Below are 18131 nucleotides of genomic sequence, written 5' to 3'. Positions count from 1 at the left end.
TACCAAAATAACATTTTTGGAATAGTTCAAAAGAAATTGTTAAGTTTTTATTTTTGACGATCTAAGACAACAAAAAATCAATTAAAAAAAGAACTTTGTTGATGTAAACAGTTTAGATTTGAATTTGGAGCCACAAGGCCAAGATTAATATTTAAGGACACGTTCATTTGAGTTTGAGGATATTGGTAAATATAAGTGACCCTATTAAAAGGCACAGTGCAGTTGACTTTGTCACACTATGAAATTACACAAACCCTTGATGGTTAGGATAATCGTCTCATCCTCTAGGCTAACTTTGTCACATAACGATATCTTAATCAGGTGATAAGATATCGCTTAAATACGGCCGGCACGGAAATGGTTACATTGTCACACTATAAACATGTGACAGAGTAAATATGGACCCCTTGCTGCCGTTTTTGACCAAAATTTTGAGTGTCCAGTTGATTGGATGGGTACATATTACCATTACCTATATATTTGAAGACTTTTTTCGTTAGATGGTGCACTCAGGTTTACTCTGTCACACATTTAAGAAAATATGTGAACAATGTTTAGGGAACCCTGATAAGCAATGCTGAGTAGTGTAGTTTTAGTTAATGGCCTGGAAGTGCTAGGAATTGTTATTATATCATATAGTCGCAAGGAATTAAAACACAGAAGGCACAGACAAGTTTACTTTGTCACCTAATCTTGATGATATCTGAACATGTGTGAAATTGAACAAATAATGATATACCAGCTTAAACCCTTTGTTTTACGTACTATGGATCAAACAACACTGCTAGTACCATGCACCAGTCACATAAATCATTATCGGGTGGTAATATCTTAATATGTTAACAGTGTCACAATTAAACTACCGCAACATGGTCAAAAATAGGGTAATTTTGTCACAAAAAAATTATTATAACTCTGTCAGCTCCTTGCTGGCAAAATAACTAGTTTATCGAAATTTTTTTGATGATAAAATTACATAGTATTCTAATAGAGGTATAGTTCTTCAAAATAGGGGCAAGACATGTTTACTTTGTCACATCAGTTATTATAAGAGTTAGGTAATCGTCATAAGATTAACCGATCTTTTTCGTAGTATGGATCGATTAATATAGGCAATAAAGCATCCTAATTCCTATGCCAATTTTAACACACTATCTTGATATTGTTGGGGCAGGAAAAGTTAATTTTGTCACATTTTTAGTGACTTTGACAAATTTAACCTAAAATTGCTAAACTTGAGCTCTGATGTTCTGGACAATATTCTACCAAAGAATGTTGAATTCTAAAAGAGTTATAGAATATATAGATCTTCAAAATAGGGGCAAGACATGTTTACTTTGTCACATCAGTTATTATAAGAGTTATTATAAGAGACTATTTCATTATATAATCGTTGTTTTTAACCTATTTACGATTTCGTATAATTTTTTGTGACAATGTAAACATCAACTGATCTTAACTTGCATCAACTACATTGTCATCATGTAAAGTTTTTCCGCCTTTCAAACCAAAATCAGATATAAATAATTCGCCCAAAATTTTAAATTCCATATATTGTGACAGAATTAACCTCATTTCCCAATAACCATAAACCAAGTGCCTGTAATAGCTAACTATTCAAAGCAACATATTTTAGGGCTATGATTGGTACTCCGTACTTGGTAGATCAACCATCAAATAATGAGTAAAAAGGGTTTTGAGGACACCTCACAGTAGAATAGAGGTATGGTATTCTGAGTGTGACAAAGTTACCTAAATATTGCCTTGTAACCGTTCGATCCGTGCCCTTTAACCAATGTTGTATCATAATTGTTAGATTGACCTAATCTACTATATTTCAGACCAAGGAATGATAATTAGACAACTGCAGTTAACTAAGTCACAAAAATGTGACATTTGAAACATTATAGTGCCTAACAACAATAGATTTTCTTTCTGAGCAGTGCATATGGGAGTATGGGTTACGTGGCTAATGTTCAGAACTTCTGAACGTGCTAGGTTAATAGATGTCAAAATTAAGCCACTATCGTCAAAAACGCTATTATTTTTGTTTACCAATATCCTCAAACTCAAATGAATGTGTCCTTAAATGTTTCTCCCAATATTTGAGATAGGGAATATATTGATTTTTTGAAGGGTTGTTTTATATAGGGTCATTGTGACAATTATGTGTATATTGTTTGAATAATTTTACTATTGAATTAAAAATTAATAAAAAACAAAAAGTATTTTACCAAAAAAACGGATTTGATTAAGTGCGCCGAGCTTGGAGCTAGTACGTCGTTTACTTTTATTCATCTCCCCATTCAATGAAAGATCCCAAATCGATAAATTTTCGGAAGACATTTTACAGAATCAAATAAAAGTACATGGCTTTATATATATATATATATAATTTTATTGAGAGTACTTTATTGCACAGTTGGGGTGGATGATTAATAATTACTTAAATCATCAGCATTTTAAAATTTAATAATTATCATCTCCCTATTATTCCATCGTGTGAGTCGTATTATATGACTGTTGACATTATTTTTGGTATTACAGCAACACAGTTTGAAGGTTCTGGACCAAACTTGACATTAGTTTTGAGACATTAATGGTTCCTCTATACTCAACCGTAGGAGAAGAGAATTAGGTGACTGTATTTTGTTCTAATTATGGGCAATTCCACGGTAAGGTTCCACTTGGTGAAAATGAAAAATGTTAAGATAGGCACCTAATTTTGGTTAAAATATGTTCATTAGACTCTTAACCTTACAAGTCAACAAAAGTTTTTTGTTTCATATTGCGTTAACTTTTGATTTTTCTCATTCAAAGGAACACTACTCGGAAATGAAAAAAATCGTTCAAATTTTCAAAGGGCCATAGTTTGGGTATGCAGCAATATTTCTCTATGAAATTCCATACAATTAGGCATATGCATAAGAATGAGAGCTATGCAAAGTTTCAAAACCGTTACTCAAATACTTTTTCTAAAAAATTTCCACAAAGATGGTGTCACGTCCGTCACAAAATTAAGCAAAAAAGTTTTTTCAGAGCCACATAGTGCTATTTATATTCAAAAAACCACTGTAACCTATCTCTTCTGAAGGTAAGGGAGTACCGTAGAAATTATCAGGCTTGTATCTTTTAAGAAAAAAATTTTGTAAGGGGGTCCCAACTTGTCGCGTCCGTCACATTTTTTTGAAAATGCTCCAAAAAATCTTTAAACATACTTTAAAGGCATTTTTCTTAAAGCTGAGGCCGTCCTCAACAAAACTATGTCGTCAAATCAAAAATTGGACAGAAAATGACCGAGTAATGTATAATTTTGTATATGCCCATATATGGGCATACGGCTCACTTTTAGCCATTTTTATCCATATTTCCATTATTTTGACTAAAACCAAGACAAATAGAAGTCAAATAAGGTTGGATTGTGTTGACTATGTTGACTAGACTATCAAATAACATCATATGCAATTCAACACTTTCCTATGAAAAGACCCCCATTTATATTTATATATTTTAGATTTTACACCTGTCACTCACATCATATATGCACCACAAAAGAAAAAAGATTCATTCAATCATTACATTATACACTCACTCCACCACACATGCACACAAAACATTAAAGCAGGTTACACGCGGGTGTAACGTTCACTTTATCCGAAGGGAATAATAATACTTTACGTAACGCGCGATTTACGTCTTGGTAGCTAAATTATTCAAGTGCTATTTGTCAGAGCGACACAAATGCGCGATCGAGCGCTTGCGCGGCTCACCTATCCAACACTCTTGTTTACATCGTATCAGGCAATGGTTCAGTTTAATTATGGTAAGGGCACAGCCTGTCAAAAACCCTTTTCGCATGATCCGTCGACACCGCCTGAAGGTGAATGCATAATAACGGATCATGAACATACGGAATCAAACGTTAATAAGCTTGCAGCTTCCGATGAAAATGTATTCAACTTTGTGTCATGCTTGAATTGGTTTTGGACCTCTTCAATGCTTTTAATTTATTTATTATTGTTATTTGGTATTATGAGCTGATATGTATATATACATACGGTATCTAAAATTAAGCGTATAGCGAGCATATTTAACAATTTTTAAGCAATAATGTATTGCGAGCAGTTGTAACTTAAATATCGCATAAAAATCATATAATTATAACACAAAACTAAAATTTTATTAGAATCTAGGTTTAACTAAGATAAAATTAATATCAGCCCCTTCGCCACTCTCAGCAGTCAACCAGGGCTCATAAAAGCTTAACAGCGCCTGGGTCCGTTCACCAACTGTGCTAATGTGAGTGGCGCGGTGTGGTAAAACCCATTTTAACAGCGTGAATATTTATCAAATATAAGCGCGCTAGCTGCTAGCATACTTGTATCATTTAATTTTTAATCAAATTTATTCGGATATATATTTATTGATTATGTATTGAATTGGTGATAAATAATAAAATTGTCTTTTCTCAAAAAAATTGTCTTTTCTCAATAATTTAATTTACTGATTTTTTGCCATTTTATTTGCTTACAACTTTTTCAGAGGTAAAAGGCACAAAAAATGGACTTAACCCTATTTTCGCATATTTTTGAAGTAAAAATTCAATATCTTCCACATTTTAAACACTAAAGTAATGAAACTTTAGGAGATGGTCTCAACAGTATGATGCGTTGAACAGTGATGAATGTTTTACCAGAGTTATAAATTTGTTCAAGTAGAGAAATAATTGATGCCCCTAGACTGATACCCTAGCGTATGCCCAAAATGGACGATTTTGGCTGTTGCAGACCTCTTGGGGGTATTTGAGGACTAAAAATTGGCATGAATACAGAGTAGATGTCACTGAACAAGATAAAAGTGTCAAGTGGAAGATTTGGAAAAATTGAAAAAAAACGTGTGTCCGTCACAGTCACGTCTGTCACAATTTGAAAATGGCGCCACGCAAACAAAAATTGAGCAATCTCTAAGAAAATGGCATCTCAGAAATCCCTAAACCTTCTTCTATCATTGTAATTCCAAATTAGATACAATAGATAACTTTTTGAGATAAATTTGGGTACCATCTGAGTAGACACCCAAAAAAAGTGTCATATTTACGTCACGTCCGTCACAGGGGTGCTATCTCAGAAAGTAATAATGGTAGGGGTCTGAAATTTTCACACAACCTGTAGAAAGGTTAAATGTGGACTAATAAACAGTTGGAGCTGATAAATAAACAACATCTCGAGTACAACATTCGTTTGAACTTTAAAAAACAGCAAATTCGTGGTGTCCGTCACGGTGGAATTGCCCTATAATGTTGATATTAATATAAGTATGTTCTAGTTGTTACTCCTTTTCTTTTAACGTTTTTATGGTACTCTCCTTAAATTATTTTAATGCAGTCACTAAGATGATTTTTAAATCAGGACACTTAAATAAAGACACATACTCTGCCCACAATAAGGGGCCATAATTTTTAAATTATGTAACAGTATAGAATTATTATTATTATTATTATTAATGGAAATATAGATTTTAATCAAATTTGGTAGCAATGAACCATTTCCGTTGTCTGAGTATTGTGCTCTGTCAATTACATATCTTAATTTAATGAAATGTATCAATTTGTATTCCTTTCTTCTTATTAGTGCCTGGAAACTGCCAAACAAATGCGAATTGTCTTAAAGATACGAATTTTTGCTGATTGTGACTTTAAATAACCTAGGCAAAAACTGTCACTTATATATTTAGCGATCCAGAAACTGAAAAAAAAAAGGGTTTTTCTGAGGTCATAGGTCAGACAGCTACAGTGCAATCCTGTGTGATGGGGGTTTTAGTCCAATAAATCAACTTTTGTCTTGCAAAGCAGAATTCGACCTTTTCATTCACTTCACAACAGATTGACAGCCTCCACATCACTGTAAGGTGAAATGCAACATGCACTATATTAAGGACTTAATGAGATGTATTGGCAAGTGAGATATGATATCTGCCTGGCTGACTCAACATCAAATGGAGCCTGCGCCTTGTGATAAAAATATATCACACTGAATAAGCTTAACTGCTGATCATGATGGCGCTCACTCAGGAAGATGGCACAGCAAGACCTCTTTGACTCAGAACCAGTCTCTGCTAGGGATCTCTGGTTAAGAATTGTTCACATATAAAATATGTTAAATTTGGCAGCTTTAATTTTGTTGTTGAATATGACAATATTACTAATCTATATCATACAAATTAGGGTTAGATATATATGCAGCTAGTCTTCAGATGACTCAAAAGTTTGTCACATTATTCACCCTTCTGCTTTCAGGTTAGTTTTCTTGTATTAGTTGTTTTTTTTTCTGTAGAATAATGATTGATGGGTCAATACAATATGTTACCTGCAAATGCTAGCAAAAAGAGCATTTATTTCAACATGTTAACAACAATACTTTCATAAGATGGAACAACAAGAAATTTTACTTACTATTTTTGTTATTTTCAGTGTCATTAAAATCAACAAGCAGTTCTGGTCTTGTGGACGTAGTAGTAGTACCCTCAGAGAAAGAGCTCCCAGTCGGAGACTCAGTAACATTAACATGCAGTTTAGTAAGTAAAACCTATTGTTTCATACATAAGCAAAGCTTTCCAATAAATTCACCAGTATACTGGGACTGTTGTTTAATAAACTGCAATACAGTCGTAATATTTGCCCAAGATTTGGTATGGGAGTCTAAAAGGCCGTCTACTTTAAGAAGTATTGATTTGTTTCTAATTTCTAAACTCCCCGTCAGGATGACGCATACCAGGAGGTGCTGGGCAGTTCCATCAGTTGGGAATATCCTCATGATGTTAACATGGACACTGTGACTATAGAGGTAAGACTCTTTATATACCATTGCTATAGAATTAGTCTTTACTAAACTGAGTCTGTTTTGACTTATGATTTATGAATTTTATATTTGTAAGACACTGTTGCAAGCTGATTGGTTATTTGACATCATGTGTCAAGATAATTCTCCCCATCAGCAACAGTAGTTGAGTCTATTGAATTTGATTATCTCAGGATAGAAGATTGGAAGTTGTTGTGCATTTGAATGATAATTTAAATTTAGATTTGTTTTGTTATCATTTCAATCAGCGTTCCTTTTTCAGAGTACATTCTTCACAATAACTTCAATGGCAGAAAGTAATATAGGGACATACACATGTAAATATATTGGGATTAAAGACAACGTTTTTCATAAAGGAACAGGAAGTTCAGTTATAACTATTAAACGTAAGTAAAAATAACTTTTTTGTAAATAACGAATTTACTAGTGTTTTTTGGATATAGCAATATTGTGTTTATTTATATGAATACCTAACACCTTGTGCCAAAAAAATGTTGGCAACACTTTGCTATTTCAACAATTTCTTTGATCCATGTCTGAACTGATATAAAAGTGCATAATTTTGATATCATCATGCTAAGTCTTACATGAATTGCTTCTAGACACATCTTTTTTGGGTAGATACTATACTATATATATATATATACTGTTTTTAATTTCGAAACATGTTATAAATTATGCTACAATTTATTTCAAGTTTATTAATCTGATAAATTCAAATTATTTCAGCCGAGAAACCAGGGCAACCCCAGAAATTAGCGATAGCTGGATTTACTGAGGACTCCATAACAATGGAGTGGGAGGCTGGCTTCTGGGGATATGCTGACACTCTGTATTATAAGCTAGAGATAATGGAAGAAGATTCCACATGGACGCCCTGGGAGGAGGTTTGACTTTGCAGCCTATTTTTCGTTGATTTTTATATTTTAAAAGGAGTAACTTAAGTCATGATGTTGCTCCCAATTAGCTTTGTCTTGTAACAGATGGATTTCAAACGCAAATACTCTTTCAGGACATTGCAGCCGATGTGTTGGAGTACACAGCAGAGGGTCTCCGTTCGGAACAGAGCTACAAGTTCAGAATATCTCAAGTCAGCAAGGGGGGACAGAGCATCGCCTCCGACCCTAGCAGCTCTATCTACCTCGCTAAAGCAGGTTTGTAAGTTTCGTACGAGGAAACTCTTTTAAAATTCGGTTTGCTGTGATAAGCAAAATATTAAAAGGGGGAAATGTGATAGCCCTCAGCATAGTTCGCTCCTGTTACTCTTTTATCCTTTTAATTGAGCGAATAACAACACGTTTCTCCATAAACCTATGAAGACTAGGGAACATGTACCAGATTGTATTGTCCTCTATAAGCTACAACCCTTGTTATGAGTGATGGAATGTTGCAAATCGTATTGTTTGATAAGCGATCGTTTGTTACAGGTGTTACTATAGTAACTATACATCACAAAACGTTAAATGTGTGCCTTGTCCCTTTTGTACTTGCCCCAAGGCAAGAGCCTTTGGTCTTACATACACTGCAAACGTAACATAACCTCACAAATCGTCTGCAAAAGACACAGCTATTAAAATGTCGCAAAAAGTTGCAACTTGGATCATTACCCGTAACTCCTCCTCCTTACTAGACGTAAGATGTAACATTTAATGTTCCACCCCGCTCCACCCCACAGGGCTGAGACTTGTTATCAATTACCAGGCATCCTCCCCTTAGGACCTGTAACATTCCACCTCAGGACCTGTAACATTCCACCTCAGGACCTGTAACATTCCTCCCCACTGCCTCACAACATTACATACCTACCTCGCAATATTACATACCTATTTACACTTAACATTCGTTCTACCCGCCCCCTTTCCCATCTTTAATTATACTAGTCTTGGCAATTCATTACTCTTCGAATTTATCTGCATCATTATAACTCGCTTATAGCACTTTCGTGGAAAACAACACCACACAGACCAGTAACTAACATACAACTGGTAACATTATTTTATACTAATAATCTAAACCTTCTCCTTTCAACAACACTGTTATTCTAATAACACTGTCTTTCAGGTGCGGTTACAGTGTACCCTACGATAGAGCGACTGGAGCAGTATAACGCCACTGCTATCCGAGTAATATGGAAGATGCCAGAGTTCTCTGATATTGTTAGTGAGTGGTATGTGGAATATAGGATAAAGAATGAGGGTGACACGTACAAAGCACTTCAAGTTGAAAGACAAGGTAATAATGGGGCCAGGGTGACTTGTGCTAGTAGATGTAATTTTAATGTTAGTATATTGATCTTAATTCTGAGGGCCCGCGAAAGAACAAAGGTCAATATTTTTTATGCACACATTTGCACACAGATATTATCACATACATATTGTAGCAAGCATGTAAGTAGATCTAGATGTTGAGCTGTTGAATAAAGCGACAGTACTACAGGATATAACATCACTTTTATACCAATGTTTTAAACCTTGGTCAGGGGTGTTCGATATAGTGCTTTACAAGCTAACTATTCACTAAATATAGTGCTTTCCAAACTAAACCTGCACTAAATATAGTGCTGTCGGAGTCATTAATTATTTAATTATTTAATTATTTTCTCCTCATTTCGTGCAGTTGCGCAGTGTTAAGGTAATTCTAGTCCCGTTTATCCCAACTGTAAACTAGTTGCATGGTGAATTAGACCTGACAGACCTGGGGCAATATTGGTCACTGGACATTGTAATTGTTGTTCTATTTCTGTCAGAAGTTGTAAAATAGAGTTATGAACATGCACCGAGATGTACTGTGCTGTCTGTAGAGACCGGGGGAAGAGGCGAGGGACCGGGGTAAGAGGCGGGGGACCGGGGTAAGAGGCGGCAAGTGTTTGAAAATAATCTCATTCGTAAACGAACCAGGAGTCAGGACATCTATATTCTATACGTAATTGTTTACCCGTGCACAGAATTATGTGCGTTTATATCTTCTACTAAGTCCGCTTTATTAGCCTGCAGTATTTGTACATGACTAAGAGAGCAGGCTCTAATATCATGCAGCCCCTGCGTTATGTAGGTTATGTACAAAAAGCAGTACATAATTCAATATCAAGATTGAACACAAAGCACTTCATCAGGAACCAATAAAGCGCATTCTAATAAACACGTGACTATTTCTCTGCGATCTTCTCTCATTGTTCTGATCCCCTTATATGTTTTTATTTAATGGCCGGTGTCGTGACCAGCCTGTGGAAGTGTGGAATTTTAATTGCTTTTCCAGGAATTTCTGTCTTTCTGACCTGTTTTCAGCCTTCAAGCGTTTTTCCAAAAGACATAATAATAATATAGTGTATGTATATTGCAAATGTAAATCATTATCTATTTTAAACAAATACCCCGATTTACTGTCGCGCGTAACCGTAGATGCAGACTATCTTAGTAGTTCTGCCTACCACAATATCATGTGAATAGCTATCTTTAAACCAAAGATATTTATCTTGTTTTACAAGACCAGTATGTAGGGAACAAAAGAAATGTTATCAAATTATTAAATTATTAAACTTTAAGAGACGCGATCAAATTTTCGCCGTCGTATGTAAGTGAACATAAATCAACATGGCATATTGGCTATTTATTACTATACGCATATTTTATCCTAACGGTACTTAGGTATAAAATAATTAGTTAAATGAGCTGAGAATAAACCTATATTGAAAATCAACATGGCGAACTAACGAGAACAAAGCTTCAACCAAAATGAATCTACTTAAATTAACTAACGTTGAACTAAAAATTAACTAAAAGCCTCATTCCTATCAGATCTTTCTACGACAATTTCCACTCTTGGAGGATTAGAGGAAGCCAGTACGTATCAGATCAGGATGTATTGTCGTAATGAACACGGGAGGGGCCCTCCTTCTCATGTTATGGAGGAAACTACGGACGAGGCTGCTCCTTCTGGTATGTTTCCGCTGTGTTGTCTATTTTTTGTTGCTGACTGTTTGTTTTTTTTTTTCGTTTACATTTTAATTCGCGGATAATACCATTATTTTCTTTTGGTTCAGTAATTTCTGGCTACCAATCTTGACACGATTCAAAACACGTCTTAGCGTCGTACAATTGAGGAATTTCCCCGTCAATGATAATTTTGTTCAATTTTACTATAAATTCTATAAAATCTATAAATTCCTCTGATCAGCTCCTGCACAAGACGTACGAGCTGTGTTTGTGGATATTGAGAAAAGGGAGATGGATATCAGGTGGTCTCAACCTAGACAGCGTGATATAAACGGAGTCCTTACTGGTTATCAGGTGCGTGTCACGTGATGTGTGTGTCACGTGATGTGTGTGTCACGTGGTGTGTACAAATGTAATAATACGGTTCTACACTTTTGTAAATAACAGTATAATGTAACACACGTGCTAACACACGTGATAACCACGTGCACTGTGTTAGAACGTGTTTAGGTGCAGGCTACTTGAGGATTCCTGAAAGAAATGTACACGGCCCCACGTATACATGGGTCATGGTGTGTACTTGTTATCATATTGTGTACAGGACAAATCCAGGGAATAACCAATTAGTGAATCACACGGGATGAATTGCTTGCCAACTCTGGTAATTTAGGCGCTCCCTGGCCCTGCATATACCATTTCTAACTGTTCAAAGAGCTGCTTATTCTACGTTATTTTACACATGCATATTGTAATGTATGGGACATTACTTGCAAAGTGTGTGATTCTTCAATGTTCAGGTTACCTAGGTTCCTTATTAAGATTACTTAGGTTCCTTATTAAGATTACTTAGGTTCCTTATTAAGATTACTTAGGTGCCTAACTAAGATTAGTAAGGTTGATTTTCTCAATGTGGCCCGGTTATGCAAGACAATTGAACTTCCTTTCTAGTGAAGTTGTTAATAGTACGTTAACAGTATAAAGGAGCACTTCTGACATTTATATAGGGTATAGTCTGATAGATAGTTTGTCATAGGTTTGTGTTATGAACTTGGAAACTAGAAATGGATATGTACTCCGCAAGAGTTGATGTAACGCTGAAATAGAAATCTTCTTGTGAAAATGTAATCGAGATTAAATCATTTAAATCATGATTTAACGAAGTTGTTGAAAGTATCAGAATGGTGTTAGGTAATAGGTACACGCAAAATAGCTAGCTAACAATCATAGATAGGTTAAAACACAGTCTAACTCTAAGTTAGTCACCTAGTCTAGGGAGTAGCTAAGGATCCATTGGATATATGCGGAGTTACACATCTGTGTAATGTCTCCCGGGTCGACTCAGCCGAATGATTGGAAACGTGATTGAGGGTTAAATGAGGAAGGGGCCCTGCCAAAAGATCAAGAATCTTCTTAGAATGCCCCTTCGGTACATCTACATTTTAGTGTACTGTAAACATAGTACTATACTATACTAACCATAAATCTCTATCTATTATACTAACCATAAATCTCCGTCCCTTCTGCTCAGATAAAGCTGTACTACACGAACCCAGCTGATGATAACACAACAGTAGAGAGCACGTTTAAGGATGTGGGGAGGGAACCCCGTCAACTCACTCTGTACCCGACCTCTCTGCCTTGTTGGGTGGCTGTTGCTGCTAAAACCGGGGAAGGGATTGGTCCTTTCTCCGACTTTCAGAAGGTGAGACAAGTTTTTGTGTTTTCAAGTTTGTGATTTTGTTGGAGTGATTGCATCATCTAGGATTATTATCACAATATTACATTTTATTTAACAGTTATTCTAATTATTTTATGAAATTACGTTTTACTTTAATTGAACAAGCCACCCGAGCTCGACTCCCCTAATTTGCTCCATGGGAAAGTAAAGGCATTAAGCGCAGACGTTCGGGAAACCTGTAAAATTAGACTGACATCACTAACACACATGACTAAGGGACATTATGTACCACACAATAATGCATTACATTTCACATTACAAAACCAGTGTGTCCCAGTGGGTGGGTACCACGAATTAGAGTCTGGGAAGGAGAAGCTGTACTAGCGAGCTTACCTCCTCATTTCTCATAATATTACGTATCTTGGAGATTGTCTAGCCCTCTCCTCCTAATAACAGCTCTGGTATTCGAACTGAGAGATTAAATGTTTGGGATATTCCTAGACTAAATACTTATCTTGTAACACCCATCACTCTGGTGCTGAAAACTGTCCCATAATAATGCTGGAGAAAGAGAGTCTTAGACAAAGAACAGAGTACTCAAAAAACATGTGAAGACTACGCTTCTCAACCTAAATGTCGGACTGTTTAACACAAGGTCACTATGTAATAAAACTGCACAAGTATTTGAGCAACTGTCTGACTCCAATATCAATGCCTGTTTCCTGACAGAAACTTGGCTACGTAAGGGAGATACGTCAAAAATAGCGGAAATTAAAGACCTAGGCTATAATATTGTTCACCAATCTAGAGCTGGTAGAGGAGGTGGTGTCGCTATTGCCTTTAAGAAAGATCTTAGCTTCAATAAACGCCCTACAAAGACCCATAAATCCTTTGAACATGTTGAGAGTGTGCTGAAGTCAAGTTCCAATGACCTTCTTCGTTTCTGCTGTGTCTATCGATCTTGTACGGCTAAAATGTCCAAAATGACAGACTTTTTACGGGAATTTGATGAATATCTTGACAGTCTAACTCACCTTCCAGGTAGACTGATCATTGCTGGAGACTTCAATATCCATGTCGAAGACCTCACTGATCCTGATACGATAAATTTTATCCATCTCATATCAAACTATGGCCTCATCCAGCATATTTCCAGTTCAACACACATTGGGGGTGGAATCTTAGACCTTGTTCTTACTAGAAGCAATGCGTGTGATATGTTGAACATAAAAGATATAGATGTAGCTAAAACAGTAACAACATCAGATCACTACTTCGTAAATTTCTCTATTGCCTTTCCTCACCACAAAGGAAGCAACAAAGAAGATATGGTGGGCAGAAAGATATCAGATATAGACATAAATCTTTTTAAGGAGGATCTGTTGCTATCTGACATAAATGACCCCAACAAGTTTATTGACTGCAACTCTGCCACGGAACTCTATAACAAAGAACTTCGCAGAATTCTTGATAAACATGCTCCCCTTATCTGTTTTAGCATTAATCCTGATCAAAGCAAGTGGGTGGACACAAAATGTCAAACTGCCAGAAGGAAACGAAGAAAAGCTGAACGTGACAACAGGAGACTTAAAACTGCAGATTCAAAATTAGACTATAAAAAAGCTGTTAAGCATGCCGAGGCAGTTATAAACACCACTAGACAGCTATACTATGAAAATCGTCTGCAAAGCTGTGAGGACAATAAAAAAGATACCTACAAAATAGTCAATCAGCTGATGGATCGGGACATATCTAAAAACTTGAAGCCTAATAACAAACCTGCTGAAACTCTATGTGAGGAGATGAAAGAGTTTTTCAATGATAAAGTGGAAAAGATTTACTCTGCCATTAACAATGATACTGCAGCTGACATTCTTCTTGACCACTCTGAACCATTTCAAGGTGAAGCCTGGAGCCAATTTGAAACCATAAGCGACAATGATTTCAAAAAGATTCTTTCTGACCTTAACAAAAAAGAATGTGAAGAGGATCCCATCCCTCTAAAACTTCTAATGCAGTGTTTTAATGAAGTTAAACCAATTGTGTCATTTATTATCAATGACTCACTTGTCACTGGAAAATTTCCGTCAGTCCTAAAGAGTGCTCTTGTCAGACCAGCCATCAAAGATGATAAAGGAGATGTCAATAGCTTCAACAACTATAGACCGATTAGTAACTTACCTTTCCTCTCGAAACTCATTGAAAAGAGCGTCCAGAAACAGATGACCAAACATCTTGACTATCACAATCTTCATGCTGAGCATCAAAGTGGTTATAGGTCAAATCATAGCTGCGAAACTGCGACCCTTACCATCTACAATGATCTTCTTTGTATCAGTGACATGAAAAGTAAGGTTATCCTCCTCCTTTTGGACCTCAGTGCTGCTTTTGATACTGTAAATCATCACTTGCTCCTAAAAAAACTAAAAAGGGACTTTGGTTTTGAAGGTACTGTTCTCGAATGGTTTACATCATACCTTAATAACAGATCCTTCACAGTAACTATTGATAAATCAAGATCAAAGAGATGCTTCCTTAGAATTGGAGTCCCGCAAGGTTCAATTCTAGGTCCAATTCTGTTTATACTTTACACAAAGGAGCTCAATCAGATCGCAAAGAGACATGGATTTAACATCCACATGTACGCAGATGACACTCAACTGTACATTGAGTTTAACCCACTATTTCGAGATCTCTCAACAATCGAAGAGAGAATAACAAATTGTTTTGAAGATATTAAGACCTGGATGACCCAAAATAAACTCAAACTGAACCAAAACAAAACAGAAGCTCTTGTAGTACAGACCAAGAACAGTTACTCTTCGTGTCCGGTCGATTCAATACAGCTTGACAATGCAGCTGACCCTGTGGATGCATCCCGCACAGTGAAAAGTTTAGGTGTCCTATTTGATCAATTCCTAACATTTGAAGACCAAATAAATTCAATTATCAGTTGCTGCAACATCCATCTGAGAAACCTTCGAGTTATAGGCTCAAAGCTTAACTACGATCTAAAAAGACAGCTCATTCACTGCTTGATCTTTTCAAAACTAGACTACTGCAATGGACTCTTATACGGTTTACCTGATCTTCTAATAAAGAAACTCCAGAAGGTACAAAATTCCTGTGTTCGATTCTTGTTTGGTTGGAAAGCTATCAAAAAATGGGACAGTGTCACTCCATTCCTGAAAAAAGCCCATTTTCTTCCGATACGACAACGAATAGAGTATAAGATTGCTCTAACCGTGTTCAAATGCGTTAACAACATAGCGCCGGAGTATATCATCAAATGTATTGACATCAAAAGTCAACCTGTACGTGTACTAAGAACTGAAGAAGACTATTTCCTCCTAAATGTTCCTCCTATTTCAAACTATAGTAAAACCGAGAGAAGTTTCAGCTACTGCGGACCCTCTGTTTGGAATAAGCTTCCTTATCAACTGAGAACACTAACCGATATCGTCTTATTTAAAAAGAAACTAAAAACTCATCTCTTTGAAAACGTATTTGTATAAGTATCATGTATTACCTTTCTCATAAAATCCATACTTCATAAAAATAAGTTCTTATGTACATGTTACTCATGAGTCGCTTTAGATGGTTTGAACTGAATCTTTGGGTTTTGAGTTCTTTATGGCTATAAAGCGATGTATAAATTCCTACTTATTATTATTATTATTATAATAATATTCCTAATATTTGGTAAATAGGTTCCTGTTATAAGGGTCTCCTTGTTCAAGGAGTGTAGCCTACAGGGTATAACGTATTTAAACCTCATATAACCTCATATTATAACCTCATTACCTGCTAAGTACATTATTCAGAAGAATTTACTGTACGCAAACCTTTAAATTCTACGGACCCTAAACTAAACACCACACAGGCTCTGGTATTTGAACCGAGAAATTAAATATTTTACATATTTGAGAATATTTATCGCTTAATATACCCTACTAATACTGTGTATTGCCTACAAATTATAGCCTGCCATGTATTTCAGTCTAGCTAAGTTCAACACGTCTTTACTTATTTCATTCCTGACACGATGGTAACATAATATGGGTTACTCTCGGCAAAATGTAACAAAAAACAAGTTTAAAACTTTTCGCCAATTACTTAATTAATATTGCAGTCCGACATTGTTTCTCGTATCTTATATTTTTATCCCAGAAAATATCAGGATGGTATGTGACTTTTCATCCTCCAAAATCCAAATATCTCACTTCATCCCATCAATCCTTAATACAATAGACTAATAGAGCCTGTATTTATCGGATCTTAGGGTTTACGGTACCCAGTAATGTGTGTTATCACACCAATACTGCCGTTTTCTCAGAAAAGGAAGCAAGCCCATCGTCGCCATTTCGAGATATTACGATTTTTGCGTTTTTGGTTTTTTCTCCGCTTCATTTTTGCGTAAGATCGAAATTAAACACGTTGAGTTATCAATAATTAGTCAAATTTTAATTAGTCAGAAAAATTAAAGCTTTCAGCCGTCCATATGCTTAGAAATAATCATTTTTATGTCAAATAATTGAGCTAATTTTTCATACTAGATGAACTTACTTCCTTTTCTGAGAAAAATCTCTGTTTTATCTTTTTCTGAGAAGGAAGTAAGTTCAAGCCTTATGAGTTATGATCAATTTTTGAGGCTGGGATCTATGTATTTTGGATTATATTGTCAAATATAAACAATTATGTTAATCTAAGGGGGGAAGCCAAGGGGCATTTTGTGGTATTTTGTGAAATGCCTTATTGGATTTTGGAAATCCCACATAATAGAGTCCCACATAATACCACAAAATATCACAAAATAACCCAAAATTGTTTTGAATATTCATGGTGGTCGACAGTTCATGTTAACACAAACCAGCTTCAGTCCATAGTTCACCATAGTTCATTAAATGTTTTAATTGAAATTGTGGTATCTCTAGAGTATAAATAAGACTAAAACAACCGATTTTTAGACTCCACAGCTAAATTTCTTAACTCTTGCTCTTTTAATGACTTATAGAGCTATTAAATTCTAATCTAAATTGCTCCATATCATATAATAAATGTTTTTGAATAATAGTATGCCCATGTTTGGCAAATCCACCAATTTTGAGAGATTTCAGTGCATAAAATGATAACTTATCGATATTTTGATGAAAAGAACCTTGATCTAAAAGATATACCTAACCTAAACATTCTCTGCGAATAACAGCTCAATAACTCCTCATATGTTTATGTTTTGTGACTAAAATAAATCCGGCGTTTTTTGGAAATCGACCACCAAATTGTTGTTGAGGCCTAAATGAAAATGTTGATTGCACTAACGTAAGATTGAAATGTATTTATACATCGATCCTGAAAATTTCATGCGAAAATATCGATCGGCAGTTAAGTTATGTTCTTTTTGGGAAATCGCGATCTAAAATTCCGTTTTTAGAGTTTTAGCATGTTTTGATAGGAAGTAAGTCCAACTACTTCTTCCTATCATAGATCATTTATCTCAGAAAAGGAAGTAAGTCCACGGACTTACGTCCTTCTCTCAGAAATTATTTGGGCAAAACCGAACATAATGTTTCTCAATTGGTACTTACTTCCTTGAGAATTTCATGCAACAACGTTTCCAGACATTAATATGTAGCTCATGTTGTAGAGAATTTCCTACTGAAAATA

At 35.5% G+C, this 18131-nt stretch overlaps 1 protein-coding gene across 33 annotated transcripts in view; it reads left to right on the top strand.

Annotated features, from left to right (window-relative positions):
• The first annotated feature begins 6191 nt into the window (after positions 1–6191).
• Positions 6192–18131, top strand: part of LOC134822434 (roundabout homolog 3-like) — a 40403-nt gene continuing 28463 nt past the window's right edge. For all 33 annotated transcript variants that reach the window (XM_063833524.1, XM_063833520.1, XM_063833523.1 and 30 more), the window contains exons 1-10: positions 6192–6295; positions 6470–6573; positions 6759–6842; positions 7120–7243; positions 7587–7744; positions 7870–8011; positions 8919–9089; positions 10652–10792; positions 11031–11143; positions 12318–12491. In XM_063833524.1, coding sequence (XP_063689594.1) covers positions 6253–6295; positions 6470–6573; positions 6759–6842; positions 7120–7243; positions 7587–7744; positions 7870–8011; positions 8919–9089; positions 10652–10792; positions 11031–11143; positions 12318–12491 — 1254 coding nt within the window. In that variant the 5' untranslated portion in view covers positions 6192–6252. The remainder of the gene's footprint in view (positions 6296–6469; positions 6574–6758; positions 6843–7119; positions 7244–7586; positions 7745–7869; positions 8012–8918; positions 9090–10651; positions 10793–11030; positions 11144–12317; positions 12492–18131) is intronic.

The sequence above is a fragment of the Bolinopsis microptera genome, chromosome 10 (assembly GCF_026151205.1).
Source record: "Bolinopsis microptera isolate Bmic1 chromosome 10, MBARI_Bmic_1.0, whole genome shotgun sequence".
Taxonomy (NCBI): domain Eukaryota; kingdom Metazoa; phylum Ctenophora; class Tentaculata; order Lobata; family Bolinopsidae; genus Bolinopsis; species Bolinopsis microptera.
Note: the sequence above shows the minus strand (reverse complement) of the source record. Positions and strands in the feature narration are given on the sequence as shown.